This window comes from Vipera ursinii (assembly GCF_947247035.1).
Source record: "Vipera ursinii genome assembly, chromosome: 4".
In the NCBI taxonomy this organism is placed as follows: Eukaryota; Metazoa; Chordata; class Lepidosauria; order Squamata; family Viperidae; genus Vipera; species Vipera ursinii.
Genome location: NC_139514.1, coordinates 72,815,879 through 72,838,324, shown reverse-complemented (window position 1 = coordinate 72,838,324; position 22,446 = coordinate 72,815,879). Strand labels below are relative to the sequence as shown.

General features: G+C 39.5%; 1 protein-coding gene across 3 annotated transcripts in view; it reads right to left on the bottom strand.

The window, feature by feature from the left end:
* The window catches only part of ANOS1 (anosmin 1), a 281,496-nt gene extending 273,204 nt beyond the window's left edge, over positions 1-8,292 (bottom strand). For all 3 annotated transcript variants that reach the window (XM_083362693.1, XM_083362694.1, XM_083362695.1), the window contains exon 1: positions 7,922-8,292. In XM_083362693.1, coding sequence (XP_083218819.1) covers positions 7,922-8,143 — 222 coding nt within the window. In that variant the 5' untranslated portion in view covers positions 8,144-8,292. The remainder of the gene's footprint in view (positions 1-7,921) is intronic.
* Between the last annotated feature and the right edge of the window lie 14,154 nt (positions 8,293-22,446).

Here is a 22,446-nt window from a genome sequence, read left to right as displayed (position 1 = left end):
AGAGGGATAAAAATTCCTTCCAAAACTTTGACGTAAATTGCACTCCCCTATCTGATATGATGCGTTGGGGTGCTCCATGCAGTCTGTAAATGTGCTGCACTTATAGTTTGGCTAAGTTTTTTGCGGTGGGAATCTTCTGACAAGGAATAAAGTGCACATGTTTGGAAAACAAATCCATAACCCCCCAGATGACTGTGTTCCTGTTGCTTTCTGGTAATTCCACTATAAAATCCATGGGTATTTCTTTCCAGGGGGCTGAGGGGTTCGCCACTGGTTGTAACAGTCCGGGTGACTTCCCCTGCAGCCTCTTAGCCATTGTGCACATTTGGCAGCTGGCCACATAGCTTTCTATGTCCTTTTTCATGGATGGCCACCAAAATTGCCTTTTAGTTAAATGCAAGGTTTTTACAAATCCAAAATGTCCTGCTGATTTTGTATCATGGCACAACTGAATTTGCTGCAGTGGAAACTTACTGCCTGGACAAACAAGCTTACCAAAAACTATAATGGTTGGGAAACAGGAAAGGATAGCATAAAGGCAGGATGTAAGATAAATATGTAGGCAAAAACTAGCTGGGTCTTAGAGTGGGAAAGGAAGAAGACAAGCTATAAAAACATCTGTAAATGGCTAGCCAGGAAAACTTAACATGAAGGAAAGTAGTCAGGAGCAAGTCACACTATCCATTTGCACTGAACTATTGTTTCATGTTTTAAATAATGTAATAATTGAGTTATGGAATTTGTTCACAGGTTACAGTTAAAAACAGTCATTTACTTGACAGAAAAAGAGATGAGTTGTCTATTAATAGTTATTAAGTCTTAACTGAGAATTTGCACTGTTTTTGCCCACCTAATTAAAATGAAATCACTATTATTTGGAAACTTACAGTATATTACGTTAGCAGTTTTGTTTCAGAATGAAATGTTGCCAAGAAAGTATACACATTAAAAAAAAAGACTTGTTTTTTCGCCCGAAACAGCGCCGATCAGCTGTTCGGGCGAAATTGAAGCCCCCTCCTCGGGAGAAGAGGAGGGGGTGAGGCCCCAGGTAGGGGTAGAGTTCTCCGAGGCCGCCTGAGCTTTGAGCTTGGGCGGCTGAAGGATCGAACTCCCCCGAAGCCTGGGTTGCTCCCAGCTGGCCGTCGTCTCTGCTCCGAACTTCCTGGAGCAGAGCCAGGCGTCTGCGAACCATCCCTGCCTGAAGAAAGGACTATGATTTAAAGGAGCAGGCAGAGCGGTACAAGAGGAAAAGGTGGAGAGATGAAGAGGATTATTTTATTTTACTCTCAAGCTTGATGGACTATGCTTAAAACTTAAAGTGAAAGTGCGTCACAATTGTAAGTAAAAGATGGCGGCTAAACCTCCCCCTAGAACTTTTCGGAGTGCTGGAAATTCTCCGGTGCAACAACAATCACTACTGCAGGCGTTGCATTCTCCTGATGTATTGACATCGAAGGATCTTGAAAAACATACCCAGTTAATTTTGGAGTCAATGGGTGTTAAATTTGCACAGATGGAGGAGAAATTGGAGAAATTGGAGCAGAGAATGGAAGAAAGGATGGAGCAGAAACTTAGAGAGATGAAGGTAGACATTTTGTCCTCAGTGCATAAAGTAGCTAAATGTGTGGAGGTGCTGGATGATCAAGTGGAAGACTTGACTCAAAAGAATGCTATATTAGAAGCAAAAGTATTGGAAATTGAAGATTTAAAAGACAAAATGGATAGCGAACAGAGTTTGGCTCAATTTTACCAGATGCAGTTTGCTGTTAGAATTAGAGGCCTAAAAGAGAATATTAAAGAAGATTTAAAGCAGCTGGTTTCTGAGGCTTTTGAGGGGGTATTGAACCATCCAGCATCTGAAATAAAACAAGGCATGGACAAAGTGTTTCGTGTGAATTCGTGGATTGCTAAGCAGAGAAAGTTGCCTAGAGATGTGGTGGTTTATTTTGTAAAAAGGGAAATTAGAGATGAAGTTATACAAGCTGCCTATGATACTAAAGTTGTGATTGCTGGTCAAGAAGTTTTGGTTCTAAAAGAAATTCCTCCAAAGATTTTAAAGAGAAGGAAGGACTTTATATTTCTTGTGCAAGAGCTCAAGCAAAGAGATATAAGGTTCAGATGGGAGATCCCAGCTGGGTTGAGCAAAAGGTACTGTATGATGGCAAAAGGTACTGTTTGGGTACTGTGAAGCAAGCGCATGATTTTTACAACAATGTTTTAAAAGCAACCCCATCAACACTTCTGGAAGCTGCAGAGGGATCTGGAGAAGGAGAACATCAAGAGGATGAAGATGGACAGTTAGACGAGAAGGGTACAGGAGGAGATCAAGCTGCAACTCTTTTGGATGATCCTAGAGAACAGAGGGTGACGCGTGCTGCCTTAAAACGCTCAAAAAAGATTAAAAAATAAGACTAGTAGAAATCTATGGAACTTCCACAATATACTTATAGTCAAGTGGTAGTTGTGTTTTTAAGAGTTTTGGGATGATATGTATGGTAACAGAATGTTCAATTTGGAATTAATGGACAATTTACTACAGAGGAAGAGGAAGAAAGTTTTGTGGGTTAATGCGGGTTAATTTGTGTAAGAACTATCTATTATAGCCTATTTTGGCTAGAGAGGTTAATAGGGATAGGTGCTTGTGATGTGTAAGTGAGAATATGTCTAGGTAATAGTGAATTGTGGAAGAACATAGATGGGAATGATGCTAGTTTTCTTTTATTTTAGTTCTTTATACATATTTAGTATTGTTAAGGATTGGTTTACTCTATATAAGCTAGAGAGTGATGGATTTTAGAGTTTATAATTGTTAGTATATGATTGTTTATGATTGCTTTTTAGATATATACCTTGTATTTTGCTCTGGGAAGTCGGGGGGGGGGAGGGGGGGAGGAGGGGAAGTAGAGGGGTGGGAGGGAAGAGGGAGAGGGGGAGGGGGGGAGATAGGGGGGAGGTAGGGAGGGGAGGAGGGAGGGGGAAGGGGGGTTTTTCAAAGGAAAATTGTATTTTAAAACTTTTCAATAAAAAAAAAAAGACTTTCTGTAGGAACAGGCTGATTGATGTAAGTTACCTTTTTTAACCAGTTCAACTGTAAAACAGAGTTACAACCAGCTGACAGCAGTTAAAAAATTAATTGCCTTTCAATATAATTAATTGTAATCAGGGTGGATTTGATTTAAACCAAGTTGATGTAAATCACAATTCAAATCATGATTTAAATCACTAGTAAAAAGACTTGATTTAAATCAACTCAATTGAAATAATTTTTAAAAAGCAACTGTCATCTCTGTCCCACAGCAGCTCCTCCTCTGACCCTCTGTTGACTCACCAACAGTCCCATTCACTTTAATGGGATGGCTGGTGATGCAGCAGTGGCACAACAAGGTGAGGGACATGGTGGGCAACAGGTGAATGGAATGTCTGCCAACAGGCGCCACCATTCCAGGTCTCATTCTTGCTGGTAGTTAGAATCTTTAATATTATTATTTGCAAACAAAATGAAGGTTTCCTATTTAGAATAATAAGCTGTCAGGTTAGTAAAACAGGGATATCAGAACCGATTTTAGGTTAATATATGTTAATCACACATCGTTGGAGAACTACTCAAATTCTTTTACTTAATTAAAATGCTTAGAGCCTGGTGCAGATACATTTCTTTTCAAACAATCATACAGTTTTGTAGTGTACATAGATTTCCAAAACAATGGTTAAGGAATATACCTGAACTTTGTTTTATGATTTATCTCATGGTTACTGTAAAATTGTGTGAATGCATCAATACAGTGCATGTTATCTCAGCTTACAGAGCTTGGATTCACTGACTAAGTTTAGCAAAAATGTAAATATTGCAGAATATACAGCCTCATGCTACATAACTAAGCTCCATTTCATGCTGAATAAACTAAATTATTAATGTATCTTAAATAGAAAACAATCTTTAGATAGATTTTTACTCCAAAAGCATTTTATTAAAATAAATTTAATAAAAATCAAAAAATACAAATTAAATCAAAAAAATTGATTTTATTTTTTTAAAAGAATCATCAATTATTATCCATCCTGACTGTAATTAATTTCTATATGCCTGATGAAAAAATATATGCTCACAGAAGACATTTTCTCATTTTACAATCCAGCATAATTTTGCTTATCTACCTGTATTTCTAATTTATGTATATATGGAAACTTCAATCATAAAACAAAATGCTTCCAAATATGTTTTCTTTATCATCTTTATAATAATACCCCCTGTGTCTTTGCAAAAATCTATGTTTCTCAGGGCTGAGAAAAGCATTACACAACCAAGGTAGGATTTTTCGAGACTAGGAACTGAATGCCCACATAATTACCAACTCAAAAAGTCAGATTGTTGTTTGAATACTCAACTGAAATTTCTATAGGAAGTATTCTACAATACTATTTTAATCATTATTTTGTGAAACCCAAGCATGGCCTTCTATGTCTCATCATAACCTACTTTTTTCTAAAAATAAAAAAAATCTAAGCCTTTTAAGTTAGAAATGTATCTAATCATTTTGAACGCTAAACATTTTTTTAAAACAAAGGATGCAATCCAAGTGGACAGAACAATTATTTCAAGTATGGGGAAAGTAGGTTGTAGCACAGTGACATTATTAAAGAAGGTGAAACTGGGGTTTGCAATAGTTTTAATGGAGGTGTGATTGAAGTTGTTTTATGTGTAATATGTAAAGATTTGAAGGGAAAATTGTGGCACTTCTTTGATGTGTTGAAGCTTGTTAAACTAAAAAACAGAAATCATACCTCAAACTTTTAAAGTTTGACACAAAAATTCAAAGTTAGATTTATGGAGTATTTGGGGCTCTAGCAAATATATTAAATTTGATCTGCTATAAAAAATGAAAAAGTAAGTAATGAAGATTCTTGCCTGATATTCTTTATCCCCATTAACAATATGTACCGAATTTAAGAGAGCTATACAACAATCATTATGACTTAGAAGCCAAAAATAATTAAGAAAAGCTGTAATGTTGTGCCATGAGACATGTCACACATATCCCATGTATGCAACTATGATTTAAAAGTATTACTGTAGGAATCCCAATTTCCCCAACATTTAAGCCCACTTCTGAATATGGTGGTATAAGTTCAGGACACATATGCATAATAGCTGCTGACATCATCAACTGAACGTATTACTATAAGCTTGGAATGCACATAGCTAAGCAATCTTTTTAAACAAGGAACATTTATTCTTATCTTGGATTCCAGTATATCCTGCTAGATGAGAGACTTCTCTATTGTGCTCAGTTAATTCCAGGAAACAAATGCAATCCCACCAGCAGAAGCAGATTCACAGATATGTACAGTATATAATATTCAGTGACATTACTGAATATATTTCTGAAAAGTTTTGGTGCAGACATTTTCTAATAGCAGATTTTGGTAAGCTGGAAAAACATCCCAATGGAATTTAGTGGGGCATTTCAGTTGAGATGTTTAGGATACACAGATGATGTATAATAAACAACTGCAATTGCATTTTGTGAAGCTGGAGGTGGGGAAGATACAGTTTAAATATAATTAGGAGCATCCAGAAAATCCTAAATTTCCTCTTTTACTTGCTCAATGTGATACACAGAAATATACAAGCACTGCACTACTTAGTTATTTTTGAAATTTTTACAAAACATAGTAGAAATATCATAAGTGCATATACAAGCATGAAGAAAAAAAATGGTATACTTCAAACAAAAACAAAATATTGAGAATGAAATCCCACTACTGGTCATCATCCTTAAGCTGAGATTTACTAAGAAAATTGTATTTTTCTTTATAAAAATGCAAAGAAAAATAGTTACATCTTTTTATGCTTCACATGTCACTAAACATTATGCATACTTGAATGCTGAAATAGAATTATCCCAACATGATTGTCTTGGCACAGAACTAAATGGGTCACCTGCAAAGAGCCACAGGGGGGAAAAATAGCTTTTTGCTTCCAGGGACCCTTTAAAAAAATCCTTTTTTATGAGTGAATATTGTACAGATCTGTTACATCATATCAACAGCAACGGCACTTAGACTTATATACTGCTTCATAGTGCTTTACAGTCCTCTCTAAGTGGTTTACAGAGTTAGCATATTGCCTCCAACAAGCTGGGTCCTCAGTTTACCGACCTTGGAAGAATGAAAGGTTGAGATGGAAGGTAAGAAATGAACTGCCGAACTGCTGGCAACCAGCAGTCAGCAGAAGTAGCCTGCAGTACTGCATTCTAACTACTGCACCACCATGGCTCATAACTTATTTATGTCAATGGAATAAGGCATTCTGACCTCTGATTCCTCTGAGAAAGATCAAGCAAATCAGTAGTTACTAAACTGGTCTATTGCTATTCTTCTTACAAAGCAACATCTGTTGAAACCAACAATCAAAAAGTTAGGAAAACTAAGATAGCTATGCTGTCTTGTTCCATTTTCAATATATACAGACACACATGCAAAGATATACACACACACAGCCCTTTAATGGGATAATAGGTAGAAATCACTCCAATTAACAGTAATTTTGAGATTCAAGTAATTTGCAGGTCTTAAGTTGAGATCTATTAAAAATAGTGCAGAAAGCTGTTCATACAGTTTCATTACTAATAACAGTGGATGTTTAATGTTTCTGGGTCAGATATAAAATCACTGCCTTTTTATCACAGCTCTTTTAAATAACTGTCTCACAATCCCATGTACACTGGGATTGTGCAAACAAATTCAAAAAAAATAAGCAAATGAACAAGAAGAATAAAAGGACTTTATTTCTAAAGTTATTGTTACCCAATTCCCAGCAACTTCTTTATCAACTGAGAATAAGGCAATAAGTTATCTGAACTGATAACAGGGCTTTGATGTATAACTTATCAAGTCCATATACAAAATCATGTCATTATATTTTTTTATCTTAAATACTGAAAATTGTGGCCATTTACACGACATATCATATTATACTTAATTACAAAAAGAAAATATACTCCACTCTTTATTTGGGGAACATGAATAATTATTATAGATCTATTTTAACTAGGCAAGTTTACTTTAGGCGTATTCCAATCAAGCCAGTAAGTTTTTACTCTTAAGTAAAAGGGTATAGAGGGTGGCAGCTTAAAACTGCCTTCAGAAACAAATACGTGTTCTTTTACACATCTTCAACTTTGTCACTTAAAAATAGTATTGCTTCATGTAAGTTATTTCCACCTCCAGATTACAAAACTGCTTAAATTAAATGTTTCAAACCGCAAAGATACCCAGCCCAAGCTTTAGTGATTACAAATGACTGAATCACTTCGGTAAACCGGCCGACTGCTTCTATACTAATTAAAATCGCCACTTCCGCTATCAGCGCTGGTTCAAAAAGTAGCCAAGTCAACCATGGCGCGACTCCCAGAAGGGGAGCATTCGTCTTATTTAGGGTCAAGAGATCAGCCCGATACGATCAGCTTTAAGAAGCTTCTTCGATCAATTTCGCTGGAAAAAGGCAGGCTTGCGAGCTTCTTCAGAAGCTACAAAGTTCAGTGGAAAGCGCAGAATACCAGTGGTTCAGTATCGATCGACCCTGTGCTGTTACGATCCTGTTTTCCTCCCTGAGGACTCCTCGGGAATAGTGCCGAATAGGTCTAATTTCTAACGAATTTATTTCAGCCCATTTACCTAAAATTCGTCTTCTGCACTAACAAATGCACCCTAAGCGCTGAAGCAGTGGCACCCAATTGTGAACATCAGCCAAACTGCCTAAGGCTGCAGTCCACAGCCTGCGTATCTCTGAGAACAAATCCCATTGAATTCCAAGGACTTCTTTCCGACTAGACCTGGCCAAGAGGGGAAACGAGAAGTCGCTCGTGTTTCATTAATGCGCGGCCCGGCTACTGGTTTGGGTGTTTCCCTCCCCCCATACCTGGAAATGCTTGAAAAAGGCGGAGATACGCGTAATCTGCAAGCTGAGACACCTGGAGCTGCATCTGGCTCCATAAATACTGGTGGCGGAGGAGAACTCATCCTGCTGGTGAGCCGCCGCTGCCGTTTCTCCAACCCAGGCAGCGCAGCCGGGGAGGCAACCCCAGGAAGCGGTAATCCAAAGGAGTAGAGTCAAAGGAACGCCGGGCTCCTGAAACCCCATGGCTTTGTGTGCAGTCGGGTGCGGGAGAAAAAAACAACCCCGACAGCCCTAAACACTCCGCACCGCATGAAAATGCACCGTTTTCACGTAGCCAAAGGAAAGGAAGGCGGCGGCGAAGTCTCAACGCAGCAAAAACTTGGCGCGGAAAAAAGTTCAATCATTCAATTCTCTTCACATATACACAACCCGCTAGTATTCAGCTCGCAGCCCTCCCCCCTCACTCCCAGGAGGCTAAGGAGGTGGGGAAAGGTGGCAGAAGACTCCGCGATTGGCTGCGGGAGACGGAGTGACAGGGCGGTTAGGAGGGGCGGAGAGTCTGACCGCTAGGAGGTCGCGCGAGCGGAGGAGAGGAGGAGGAGGAGGAGGGGGGGTGTCACGAGAGGAGTCTGAGGCGGCGAGCCTCTTTGAGGTTCGCAACTTTTCCTCCCGTGGGCGCGCCGCGTTATGGCCGGGAGTTGTTGGAAAGCACTTTTTGCGCAGGAGCGGGTTTCTGGGTGCACCCTGTGCGCGAACTTGCCTGGGCTCCCTAGCGGGACAGGGCACGAGAGGAAGAATCTAGCAGACGCCCACATTGGGACTGAGGTTATGTAAGCTTCATTTCACCTCCACGTCTCTTAAGAGTCACACAGGCTATTGTTGAGAGTGCAATTTGGTCAGAGTTAGGGGTACCGAAGGCAAGCTCGGTATGCAGGGTTGCGGACACAGATTGCTGTTAGTTTGATAATAGTGTAATAAACCCACATACACAAGAAATTTTACTGGAGCGGTAGCTCGTGGCGCACATGTAATTTTCCAAGATGCCCGGTTGGAAAAATGACTGAATTGCCGCCGTCAATCAGATTGGCCATTGGGAAATAAACCTGTACATAAATCTATGCCCGATGTAAAATTCTTGCATTGAGGCAGTTGCCTAAATGGACACATCAAAGAATCGAAGCCATGAAGCACCGATTGTTCTTTGAAATCTACTGATGCATAAAAGCTATTAGTACTGGAAATATATTGAGGCATGGAAAAGAAATAATGTTAAACTTGTTATTTTTTTTCTCCTTGGCACTGAACCTCTTCAGGCACAAATACCTATGTAGATTTCATTTTTTCATTCATTATCAAATGAATACTCAAATGACTTTAATCACAAGATTTAGACACATGAGAATGTTCTAAAATTGGATTTTAATATTTAAGCATATGGCAAAATGTGTAATATTAAAACATTCCATATAAAATTAACATAGGAATATTTGTATACAAAATTAGCTGAAGTGCTGGTAAATACTTCATATAGTGACAAAGGCCTTAAGTAGTGAGGGTGGCAATCCATAAGGAACATTCCCAACCTCACTTCCAAGAACTGCACAGCCTCAATTTGAGAGCAGGGCAGATTTTAATCTTTCCTTTTGCCCAAAATACAAAAATGCAACATTTTGGTAACATCACTAGTGATGGCCAAATCTTGCCCTAGGTCAGGGGTAGGCAAGAATTACAGCATCCAATAATGTGTGTGTGTAGCCATAGAAAAGAATATTCTGAATAAAAGTGGAAAAAAAACATTTGCAAACAAAAAACATTAAAATGTGTTTGGGTAAAATACATTCTCAGAGCTTCTCAAGGTTGGCTTGCCTATTTTCTTTGGTCATGGAGGTTTGAGAACAGCTCAGAACAAAACTGTTATCTACAATGTATTAAATGTTCTCCTACCACTCCTGATTTCTGAGAGGCTTTTTCTTGAAGGTTAAGGCTTATTGGAAATTATCAGCAATACAACTGAAAAAGCTAATTTAAAATATAGGGAAACCCATATTAATTAGCCAATGCAACAGTATTACAAAAACCATGTTTCAAGTATTACAAAGTCCATCCTCTGACCCTCATTTCCTCTCTTTGAGGCAAAAGGATGAAACAAAATGAGCCCTTTTAGCACAAAAAACCCATTGATAACAAAAGCTTAAGAAATTAGGATCAACAGTAATAGTGATCAAATGCAAAAGCTGATAAAAGTTCACAAATCCCAGGAAACTCTATAACTGCCTCCTGGTTCGAGCCCCCCCCCCCATTCCAGAATTGCTCTCAGCTTACCTGGGTCCATTTCCACCCCATCTTTGGAGACGTGATACCCCAGGTAGTCTAGGCTGTTCTTATGGATGTCAAATTTAAATAACTTCACGTACAGCTGGGCTTTAAGCAATTTGTCAAGTAGTGCTCTCACCAGCTTTACATGCTCTTCCATGCTTTCATTATAAATTAGAATGTCATTGAGTACACCAGCACTCCTTTGTATAGGTGCTCATGCAGGACCTCATTTATTAACTGCATAAATACTGCAGTTCAGGTTTACAACAGAGCAAAAACAGTAATAGAGAGCAGTGAATTCAGAGAGAGAAAGAAGCTACGTTACTAGCTCCCTCTTATGGCCATGAGAACACTTACACACCCATTGGCCAATTAACAACTTAAAGACATAGCATTATTATGGTTAATATATTTTCAACCCAACATTGTAGGCTAACACTATATGCCTAACATAATTATTAGAAGGTTTTTTGCAATGTATACTATAGGGGCTTCTCCGTGAGGATCACTAGGAAGGTATTGCTTGTCCAGAATGAGGTGCTGTGGACAGTTGTGGGAACACCTCATTCCATCCAGGTTACCACTGCTCCCATTAGTCATTCCAAATTATCCCATGACTAGTGCTTTCTCTGCCAGCTTTGCAGAGTTCACAACTTACACATCATATGAGTTCATTATATTAAGAAGTGCCACACTGCAGGACTCAGGAAGTGTATTTAGAAAGATTAACCAAGACATTATTAATTTCTAATATTGTAGGTTCTGCACATTAGCATGAAATCTTTCAGGTCCTAAGATCTTGAATTCCCTGTCCTAGATCTTAGGTATATACATATTTTAGTTATTCATTTATTTATTAAATTTTTATGCCACCCATCTTCCCTAAAAGGTGACTCTGGGTGGCATAAAACACACACGCACACACACACACATACAGAGAGAGAGAGAGAGAGAGAGAGAGGGGGGGGGAAATATGATGTATGAAATATATGAAATAGATATGAAAATGGTATTCTTATTATCTTATCTTGCATTGTCCCTGGTATCAGATGTTTTCCCAAGAAACTACTTCTTAAAATGTGAATGGAGAAGTTTTTTAAAAAGAATAATTTTGATATTCTCAGATATGGAAAAATGCAGCAAGTGTCCACCTGATCAATATCCAAATGAGGACCGAATACAATGTATCCCCAAAATTATAACTTTCTTGTCTTACGAAGAATATCTGGGCAAGATCTTGGTCTCTTTTGCTCTACTCTTCTTCCTAACCACAAGCCTTGTTCTAATCATATTCATTAAATACCTAGAAACTCCCATTGTCAAAGCCAACAACCAGGACCTCTCTTACATCCTCCTGGTCTCCCTCCTGCTTTGCTTCTTATCTTCTTTTCTCTTCATTGGTCAACCAAGGAAAGCTACCTGCCTTCTTCGACAAACAGTGTTCAGCATGGTCTTTTCAGTTGCTATTTCTTCTCTCTTGGCCAAAACAATCATGGTGGTGCTGGCTTTGCTTGCCACAAAACCAGGAAATCGAGTGAAATGATGGTTGGGAAAGAGTTTGGCCAACTCCATCATCCTTTCTTGTTCTGCTGTCCAAATTATCATCTGTAATATCTGGCTGGGAGTTTCTCCCCCATTCCCTGATTTTGACGTCCACTCCCAGCCTGGAATGATCATCCTGCAATGCAATGAAAGCTATGTTGTCATGTTCTACATCACCCTGAGCTACCTGGGCTTCCTGGCTGCAATCTGCTTCACTGTGGCTTTCCTGGCCAGGAATCTCCCTGGGGCCTTCAATGAAGCCAAGCTGATCACCTTCAGCATGCTGGTCTTCTGCAGTGTCTGGGTGACTTTTGTGCCCACCTACCTGAGCACCAAAGGGAAATATATGGTGGCTGTGCAGGTCTTCTCCATCTTGTCCTCCAATGCTGCTGTGCTAGGTTGCATCTTCATCCCTAAGTGCTACATCATTATTCTGAGGTCAGACCTGAACACAAAGGAGCATCTTACAACCAGAAGAAATGTAGAAATATGAGAGATATCCAACAATCAACACCAAGAAAATGGTGCAAGCTGCTCTCAATACATAAGTAAACCAATGATTTTGATCAATATATTTAAAAGGTGTTTGGAGATAATCTCATCAACTGGATACAGTAAAATTGAAAGATGTCCACTGAGCCTTTTAAAAATCCTTAAGGCAGAATATCTGCCAATGCCCTTAGGCTACGTGAGGCCTGAGATGCCACACTCAAGGTTTTTTTTTAATTACAACACACGTGCAATGGGAATCTTGTTGCTATGCCAGAAATATATAATGGGAAGGGGCTAAAATTCCATTATTTTGGTTGTAGTTTTTAGGTACAAGAGACTTTCAGTCTCCTCCTTAATGGGGGAGAGTCCAAATAATTTTTCTGTGACCATCTTGTCCAGCCTTCCTCTGAAAATTGATGTTGTGTTATTATTATTTTTTATTAGTTTTTAGTCTACAATACAATGAAAATACAAAAGTAAATAGGGAAAGGAAAGATAGGGAAAGGAAAAGGGAATAGAAAAGGGAGGGAGAGGAGGAAAAGGATTAAAAAAGGCATTGACTATTGACTTCCTTTGGTGCAGTAAAATAGAATATCAAGATCAGACCTCAACTTTTTACTTTTATAAAATAATATAAACTATCCATTTTTATAACATCAAATCTTTCTAATTGGTAAAGCCCAAAATCAAAGTTTCATTTCCGCCCCTCAAGCACAAAGTCCAAAATAGTTGCAACATAACAATAAAAGCATTTGTTTTCTTTTCTTTAATCATCTTCTGGAGCTTCTCCATAAACCAAAGTACACTTCAGCATCTGCAAAGAATGGAGGTAGGATCCAAGGCTCCATCGAGCTGCCCATTGTTGTCAGGGACTAAGACCTTACCTGTATCAGCAGATCCAATGAAATCAACATTATTAGGCATCAACTTGGTATTCCAAAGCAACAGCTTGAATCTGGAGCCACCAAGGATCTGGTAGCCAGGCATTGTGAATGAAAGCCTAAGGTCATACAGTGGAACAATGTTTGAGTGGCAGATCAGATGTCACCAAGTATGACCCACATTCTACCTGTCATGATCAGGAAGGTTCTACCTATCCTGTTAGCTTCTCTCATGATCAAACCCCCAGTTACCTCTTATGGACCAATGTGTAAATATCATTGTCTTCCCTCTCTACATGAATAATATAATCACAGGAGAAAAACTAACTCAAGGACATCAGGAAAATGGGGAATCCCAACCACATTTACCATTTAAACATTTGGCAATCTTTGGCAAGGGATTCACAAACAGTCTCAGAGATGACTAGGCCAAAAGGTCCCCACTTCACCAACTGTGTCCACAGAAAAAGAAGAGTGGGAGGGTGTGGCAAGAAATCATGCTGTGGGCACTGCCACCCTCACAGCTGCAGACCTCAGATTCGCTATTTATTTAATAAACAAAGATACTTCAAAATATAAAGGATCTCAGTATCTTAGACAAATATGAAAGGACAACGGAGAGAACATCAAGGACAATATACTAATCCACTCTAAAATTTTTGCCCTAGTAACCAAATGATACAGTCTATAGGTTATAATTTTCTTGCTCTTCATCAGTTCTATCACAAAATTGATATTTCTAGAAAATATAAGAAATAAAATTTCACTTCAGGCACAAGGAATTTTAAAATCAGATGCAATTTAGGATTCATATACAGAGATCTAAAAGAAAACAAAACCACAAAATGGACCCAACACTTAACATTAGACAGAGTTCAAGGGTACTGATTACTTAATAGGCATCAGAAGACACCCTAGAGTTAAGTGCCACCAACCTAGAACGTCACCAAACTCCATAGCTGTAGCTGACATTGTCTCCAGTGGTCTCTGAAGGACACCAGGAGACATTATCTAGGTGTTGAACTATCCAGCATCGCTTTCTGGACATGTCCTGACAGGAAGGACCACAACCATTACAAAAAACTGTCCCGGACTTCCGGATGGCAAGGTGTCACCGGAGGCAGCCATTCTTCGGCTGTCAGCCTCGCGGCTCCGTAGAGCCGCCGAAAACAGCACCGATCAGCTGTTTTGGCAGCTTGGAAGCCCCCTCCTCAGGAGAAGAGGAGGGGGTGAGCGCCCAGGTAGGGGTAGAGCTCTCCGGGGCCGCCAGAACTTAACGTTTTGGCGGCTGAAGGATTGAGCCCCCCCGAAGCCTGGGCATGCTCCGGACTGCGAGGCGCCTCTGCTCCGGGTTTTTTGGAGCAGAACAGGGCGTTTGCAACCATTCCTGCTAGCAAGAAAGAACTTTGGAGAACGAGGACACAGGCAGAGCGATACAGGAGATTTTGGTGAAGATGGTCTTTTGATCTTTAACTCAATGGACTTTGCTGAGCTCGTAAGTGGAAGTGCGTAGCAAACAATAGTGGGTGAAAATGGTGGCTATATCTTCTAAAGTTCCTGCTCTGGTGCAGCAGTCTTCGTTGCAAGCTTTATTGTCCCCTGCACCCGTATTTGCATCAGCCCTTACAGTAAAAGATTTGCAGAATGTGCTGCAAGAGACTATGGAAAAGCAAATGGAACAATTTGCTGAGATAATGGACAAAAAGTTGGAGGAGAAGCTAACAGAAAAACTAGCTAAGGTTATGGATGAAAAGATTACAGAGAAATTAACAGAAATGAGAGCAGACATTTTATCTGCATTGCAAGGCATGGCTATATGTATTGAGAATTTGGATGAAAGAGTGGAAGATCTCAGTCAAAATGATATTAGATTGGAAGCAAAAATGACAGAAACTGAAAATGTGGTAGAGAAAATTGATTGTGATTTGACCTTGACACAGTATTATCAGATGGAGTTTGCTTTAAGGATTAGAGGCTTAAAAGAAAATCCTAAAGAAAATTTGAAGAAAATGGTTTCTGAGGCTCTAGAAGGGGTGCTGGGACGACCAGCAGATGAAATAATGGAAGATATACTGTAGATAAAATTTTTCGTGTTAATTCTTGGATTGCAAGACAAAGGAAATTACCCAGAGATGTGGTGGTTTATTTTACAAAGAGAGTGATTAGTAATGAAGTTATTCAAGCCTCCTACAACATTGAATTTGTAATTGCTGAGCAAAAAGTTTTGATTTTAAAAGAGATCCCTCCAAAAATTTTAAGAAAAAGGAAGGAATTTGCTTTTTTGACAGAAGAATTGAGACGACGTGATATCAAGTTTAGATGGCAGATACCAGTGGGTATGGTGGTGACCTATGAAGGTATGAGGCATTGTTTTACTACGGTGATTCAGGCACGTGATTTCTACAGTAATGTTTTAAAAGCAGCCCCCATACCATTTTTGGAATCTACAAAGAAGAAACGTGAGAGAGAGTCTCAACGACACAGAGAGAATCTACAAGGTGCTGAAGGAATAATGCAGACAGATGAGAAAGTTACAGGAGTGGATCAAATTTCAGTATCACTGGAGGAGGCCAGAAATTGGAAGAGGCGTGCTGCTTCTAGACGAATGAGTCAAGCCTGAAGATTTAGTTGCATAACTGAAGGAGATAATAATATAATAAGGATTATGGGAACTAAAATTGTTAGAAGGGCTAAATATTTGGGGATATATTTTTCACCCTTATAAAATAACTATGTGTGGTAGTATTTTATGTTGCTTTAATTTTAAGATAATTATGAAAATTTAATTGGGAAGATTTGTAGTTGTGCTTACTGAAATTTTGTAGGTTATGATTTGCTATTTGGTTGGTATGTGTAGTTATGGTGTGATAAGAAGGTGGATATTGTGTTTCAGGTATATACTTTGTGATATGCTCTGGTGCAAGTTTGGGAAAAATTATAGATGAAAGTTAACTTGTAATATCTTTATGGGCAATAATGAAATATGTAATAGAAAATATAAGAATGATGTGATTATATAAAAAAAACTTTTAAGTATGGAAAGTAATGTATGGTACTTTAAGCTGTATAATATATTAGGAGAAGGAAAGATTGTATAAACTTGGTTTTAGTATGGAAATTTAAAGCCCAGCTGGAAAGAATAGTTTTTAATAATTGATATAATATTGTTTTGTCTGTGATTGTTCTTATTGGGTATTATTGATATTATTGTGGTGGATATTAAATGGATGTTGAATTTAACTATGGCAGTAAGATTTCTAGTAAAAAGGTAGAATTACTGATTACAGAAGAATGGATTGTAAAGTTTTTAATTTCGAGGATATGGTAAAGATCTTAGTGCACCTGAAAGACTATTTGCAACAGAGAGATACTATGGAGTAAATATGGGACTAAAAAGTATTATTTTGCATTTGAATAATTATTGATATGATATATATACGTTTGGAGTTTATCTATATGAGTTAAAGTGCGATAGTTTAAATAGTTTAGGATTGTTTGCATAAGTTAGATTATGATTGTATTTTTATACCCTGTACTCAGCTCTGGGAAGTCGGGGGGGAGGGGAAAGGGAGGGAGGGGTTGGGGAGGATTGGGGAGGGGGAAGAGGGTGGGAGGGGAGGGTGTTGGGAGGGGTTTTGTTTTGCTAAAGATAAAATGTATTGTAAAACTTTTCAATAAAAAAAACTGTCCCCAGGGGTGGATTTGTGATTTTTCACCAAGATGCTAAGATTCTTCAGCTGTTGCTTTACACATGGAGCCCTGGAAGGAGTTCAGGATCCCAAGAGGAGAAGTTTCTTCTGACTGTCATTTTCATAAATCTGGTCTTTGAGACTTCTTCTGCTACGTCTTGCCTTTGATATAAACATCAGACTGAAGAAAGATGAAAGGGATCTTGCATCAGAAAATGAAATGTGCCACAGGTCATGCTGTGTGACACAATTTAAGGGACAGGCAGAGATTGTGCTCTTGAAGGTAACTTTCTCTCCTCTCCAGGTGAAGATTAGTTTGTTTCTGTCTGAGTCAGGAAAGTGAGAGTGCTTTGAATTCTTCTAACTCTTCTTCTTGTTCACGTTTAGAAATAGGAAAGGAATTGATTCAATCCTATAAGTTATGGATCTTCTGCTTCTGATGCTGCTAGTATCTCAGGCAGCTTCTGTGAACCTTGGAATGAAATGCCCACTGAATGTTGACAGCCAGGATGGGGACAAACCATGGAACTATTGCAGTCCAGGAGACCATTTCATTGGTATAGTCACCACTGAAACAACATCATCAGCTAGAATGTTGCCTTTCAACATGGCTCCTTCTAGTCAGTCTCGCTCGTAAGTTATTCAGCGTGATGGAGTTGCATGCCCTCCATTTGCAGTTCTAACACTCTTCTTTTCTTTTGATTTCACTTACTCCTTACTGATACTGCAGGACTTGTCTAATTTCTTGCATCATTCTGATTTCCATGGCTTTCCTTTTTTGTCTTCTATTGTGGAAGAGACTCAAATCCAAACATGAGGTAAATTAAACCTGAAACAAGTTCCAATTATTTAGCCATTCTCATTCAATACTGACTTGATCACTTAAATACTAAGCTTGGTTTAAATTAGTGACTGAAAGGGTTGCCAATTCTTCTGCCCACTTCATTTTCATATTTATATAACCACTCATTGATACAGTATTCAATGCCTGATACTTAGAGGAATAGAGTATGACTTCTTTTTAGATTGCTTTTCTGGGTTACTTATGAAACATCCTCTTGATTATATGGTGGTTCTAGTTCAATGACTGAATGATTTTGAATACAGGTTACTGGGCAGATGAATATTAGGAGTGGTAGAAATAATGGTATGTTTTTGATTTTTAACCATGGTGGAGGACAATCTGCATCCCATCTTCTCAATGCTCACATAAATTACATGCTGATGGGTGGCTGCCATTTGCCTTAGGCTTTGGATCTGCAATGGCATAAGACAAAGTATACTTGTCAAGGCAGAGAGGACTAAATCGAAAAAAATGTTGTTTCTGTTGATGATGATGGTAATAATGTGAACATTTTTTACAGTAGGACAAATTATTTTAAACAGCTAATCCTGATGTTTGCCATTCAAATGGTCAACAAGAACCCCCAGTTTCTGCCCAATCTCACACTTGGCTACAACATCCACGACAACTATGCCAATGCTCTTGCCACTTCAGATGCCTTGATGGACATGCGCTCTACTGGACAAGCCAATGTTCCCAACTACAGTTGTGGAAGGAAGGAAAACCTTTTGTCTTTTGTTGATGGAGCTAAGAGGGAAACCTCCATTCAGATGTCAACATTAGTAGGCACCTACAAAGTCCCACAGGTTTGTGTGTGTGCTTCTCCATCTGGCAAAGTTAGTAGGGAGGTTGTGGGTGAGTGATAAATCCAGCCACATTTTGTCTACTGTATGTGATTCAAGAGCTGCTTTTCACCAAGGCCTTTACAGGTTCATGGCTATGGATTGGGATACAGTGTGGGAAGGGGACACAAAGCATGACACCATGCTTTGTGGGATTCTGCTTGTGAAGGTGAGGAGGGGCTCTGTGTCCAACCAAAGTGTCTTCTGACTGCTAGTTGGTGTTCACTGATGTGTTCTTTTTGTCTTCTGCCTATTTTGGCTATGTAGTGTCTGTTGCAGTCCTTACACACTATGTTGTACAGGACTTCTGTTTTTTTCCCTAAGGCTGCTGGATCTTCTGGTTTACTTAGGATATTTTGGATGGCTTTACTTGATTTGTGTGCTACAGTGAATGCCATGTGGTTATAATAGTTTGTTGATGGTTTCTGATATGTTTTAGATGTACAGCAGTCTTACCTTTTTCACAGCTTGTGCTACTTGTGCTATATTATGTTTGGTGGTTAGGAAGTTTTTGATAAAGTTGCATGGATTGGAAAATGTTGTATAGATTATTTGTTTCCTTTTTTGTGATGTTCATTGTTGCTGCAGTGTGTTTGTGCTTGTCTAGGTGATGTCCAATGAAGGAACCACCAAGACAATAAAGATTATGTATCTATATATATCCTGTATCTTGATATGGTTTGAGTAATCAACAATATGCTTTTCTAATATGTTCATGAGTAGTGTTTATTAAAATCTAGTGAAAACAGAACAGAACAGAGCAGAATAATACCAGATTTGGAAGGGATCTTGGAGGTCTTCTAGTCTAACCCCCTGCTCAGGCAAGTATTTTGGACTTGATCTGACCCCCCCAATATAGCATAGCATTCTTCATTGCTTTTTCAGATCAGTGATGCAACTGTTTCAGAGGCTCTCAATGATAAAAGTCAATTCCCTTCCACCGGATCCTCCCTAAAAAAGGGATCACGTATCCAGCAATTGTCCAGCTGCTCCTCCATTTCAGATGGACCTTCAGACACAGAGGAGGGAGAGACTTTCATGAGGACTTTTACTCCTATGCTTGTCAGGAACGGAATTTGTGTTGTTATCGCACAACAATTCTCGGCAACTGGACATACAGAACCTCTCAGGGATGCTGTCTCCAAGTGGAGACAAGTCAATGTCTTTGTAAACTACATAGAAACTGTTAATGTTTGGAACAGAATTCATACTTTCCAGTTAACATTTGAAGGTATGCCAGGACCTATTGAAAGGAAAGTCTGGATTTTGGAAAGCATTGAATATGTGGTCTTGGCACAGTGGGACCTCTGCAAATATGTCCATAGTATTTGGAGCTTTGCTTTTCAAGAAAAAATGAGGCCAAAAGGTGATCCTTTTGAAACCAAACTTTTTGTACAAATGGAAGATCGGTATTTTCACTGTTCTTTTTCAAAGCACATTTTTTCTGTCAAAGGTCGGAAAAGATGCACCCAGAAGGCACCACTGGAGCCTGGAAATGAAAGGAGGAGTATATGGATCCCATCTCACCTCCATTTGCACAGTGTTATTAAGACTCTGGCCTATGCCTTGAAAGCTGCATATTCTTCCAGATCCAGGAGGAGAAGCAAGAAGGCCGAGGAGAGGTTGGGGGCTCTGAGGCTGCTGCCATGGCAGGTATGGAGTCCCTAGTGGGATCCATGAAACTCTTAAGGGAGAGGGAGAGGAATCTTCTCAATCTCTTTGTGCTTCAAAAGGCCAATAGCTTGGTTGATCTAATCACTCAGGGAATAAAGTTGTGGGGATAGGAGACAAGGGTTTGACTGAATCCTGGCAAGACCGAAAGGCTTTAGCTCCATGGATCTTCACGATCTGGTAATTTAACATCTTTAGTTCTGAATAGTGTTGCCCTCCCCCGAAAGATCTGGTCCACAACTTTGGGATTCTCCTGGACTTGCAACTCCTACTTGAAAGGGGTTCCTGTAGGCCCCATCAATCAAGGAATTTTGGCTGGCAGAGTCCAGGAAAAGCGCACTTTCTATCATGTATGCTTGCCCTTTGAAACATGCTTTCCCCTGAAGTGAGATCCGTATCCACCCTTCTGATCTTCTATTAGGGCCTGAGGACCTGTATTTGCCAGGTGGCTTGGGGCCCTCCTCTGTCTCTCTGTCTCTGTCTCTCTCTCTCTTTCTCTGTTTGTGTGTGTTATGCTGGAGGTGGTTGGCAGATTAAGAGAAGATCCCACCTGCTTCTCTTGTCTCTCTGACAGATGATTTCTCACTACTGCTGGTGCAACCCATATGACATCACTTGAAATTGGTAGCAACCCAGAGGGCAGTTAAATGTGGTTTTACATTCATTTCCTTCTTTAACCCTCACTCAGTAATAGGCTTCCATTAAGTCCAGTTTGGTGAAAATCTTCCCCTTGGATAGGAACCCAGCATGTCCCTCATGAGGGGGAGGGGATACATAGTCTATACAAAGATACAATTCAGTCCACAGTAATCCACGCACAGCCTAAGAGACCCATCTTTCTTCTCTATGAAAAGCATAGGGTCAGCCATCCTTGATTTTGCTGGCTGGAGAAAACCCCTGGCTAAATTCTTGTCTATAAACCCCCAAAGTTCCTCCATCTCCCTTGGGATCATTGAATACATCTTCTGGAACAGATAATCAAAAAACAGATCTGCGAACAACTAGAAGCAAACAAAGTTATAACTGGTAGCCAGGACAGGTTTGTTAAAAACAGATTCTGCCAAACCAATCTTATTTCACTCTTTGATAAAGTGACAAAATTAGTAGACCAGCAAAACGCCCTGGACATAGTCTACTTAGATTTCAGTAAGACATTCAACAAAGTAGACCACAATCTACTGCTTGGTGTTATGGTTCCAACAGAGACAAATAAAGCAGAACTCCAAGGCTTGAGAATTCCTCAAAGAATATGTTTATTAGTTACAAAGTATTGGCACAGTCAAAAGTGTTACCTAGTCTGAATACACAAGTAACAATTGCCCAATACAAAGTTAAACCTCCCACCCATAAAACTATGCAAGCAACTACATTCCCCAATATAATTATTTGGTGGGCTTTTTATGCAACACCCAGTCCCTAATCTCAGGAGCAGCCAATGACCTTGGTTCCCACAGGACAGAAGATTATTATGACTAACAAAGCACCTGGGCAACCCCCTCCCTCTGTTCCACGTGGCAACCTACAGTAGAATGAGAAGAAAAAATGGCTGCAGCCATGCTCATTGTGGAGTTGGAAGTCGGCCACTCTCAAAAAGAAAGAGTCTCCTATAGGGGAAACAAAAAGCAGGTTAAGCATTTCGTCAAGGCTTATGAGGATATTTATGGTAAAACTTTTTAATTAAACTGTCTGCTTTGACATTGGTACATTTCACCCATGTAGTTTCTGACGAGATAGCCTTTCCACTGAACGAGGTATTGTAACTTTCCCTTGTACAACCTAGAATCAAGAATTCATTTTATTTCATAATGTGTCTCCCCCTCTACCACTACTGGACCCGGCAGCTTCTTTGGAATAGGTCTTAAAGAGGATTCAGACACATGTTTCAACAGACTACAATGAAACACAGTGTCAGAACCCACACTCCTAAGGGGATTCTCCTAATTCTAACTCTATTCTTTCTATTCTCCTGGGTTCTGCCATGCTCCTGGAGGGGAGGGGGGAAATGCTGCAGGCTGCTTCTTTGTTTTTCCTCTATTGAATGTAACACTTTGCTGTCTTCGCATACATGCTCTTTGAACTGTCCTTTCCCTTTATGTCAGCTTGAAATGGGAGGAAGAAAGGAATGCACCTCTGGGCAACTGGCTTATCTCCCCATTTGGAAGGGAAGGTGTGAAGACCCAACAAAACATTGCTGCAAGCCTGAGACAGTCTGGCATTATCAGTCTTTTCCCAAAACAGACTTAACACCTGGGGAGTGGCCCATTTGAAC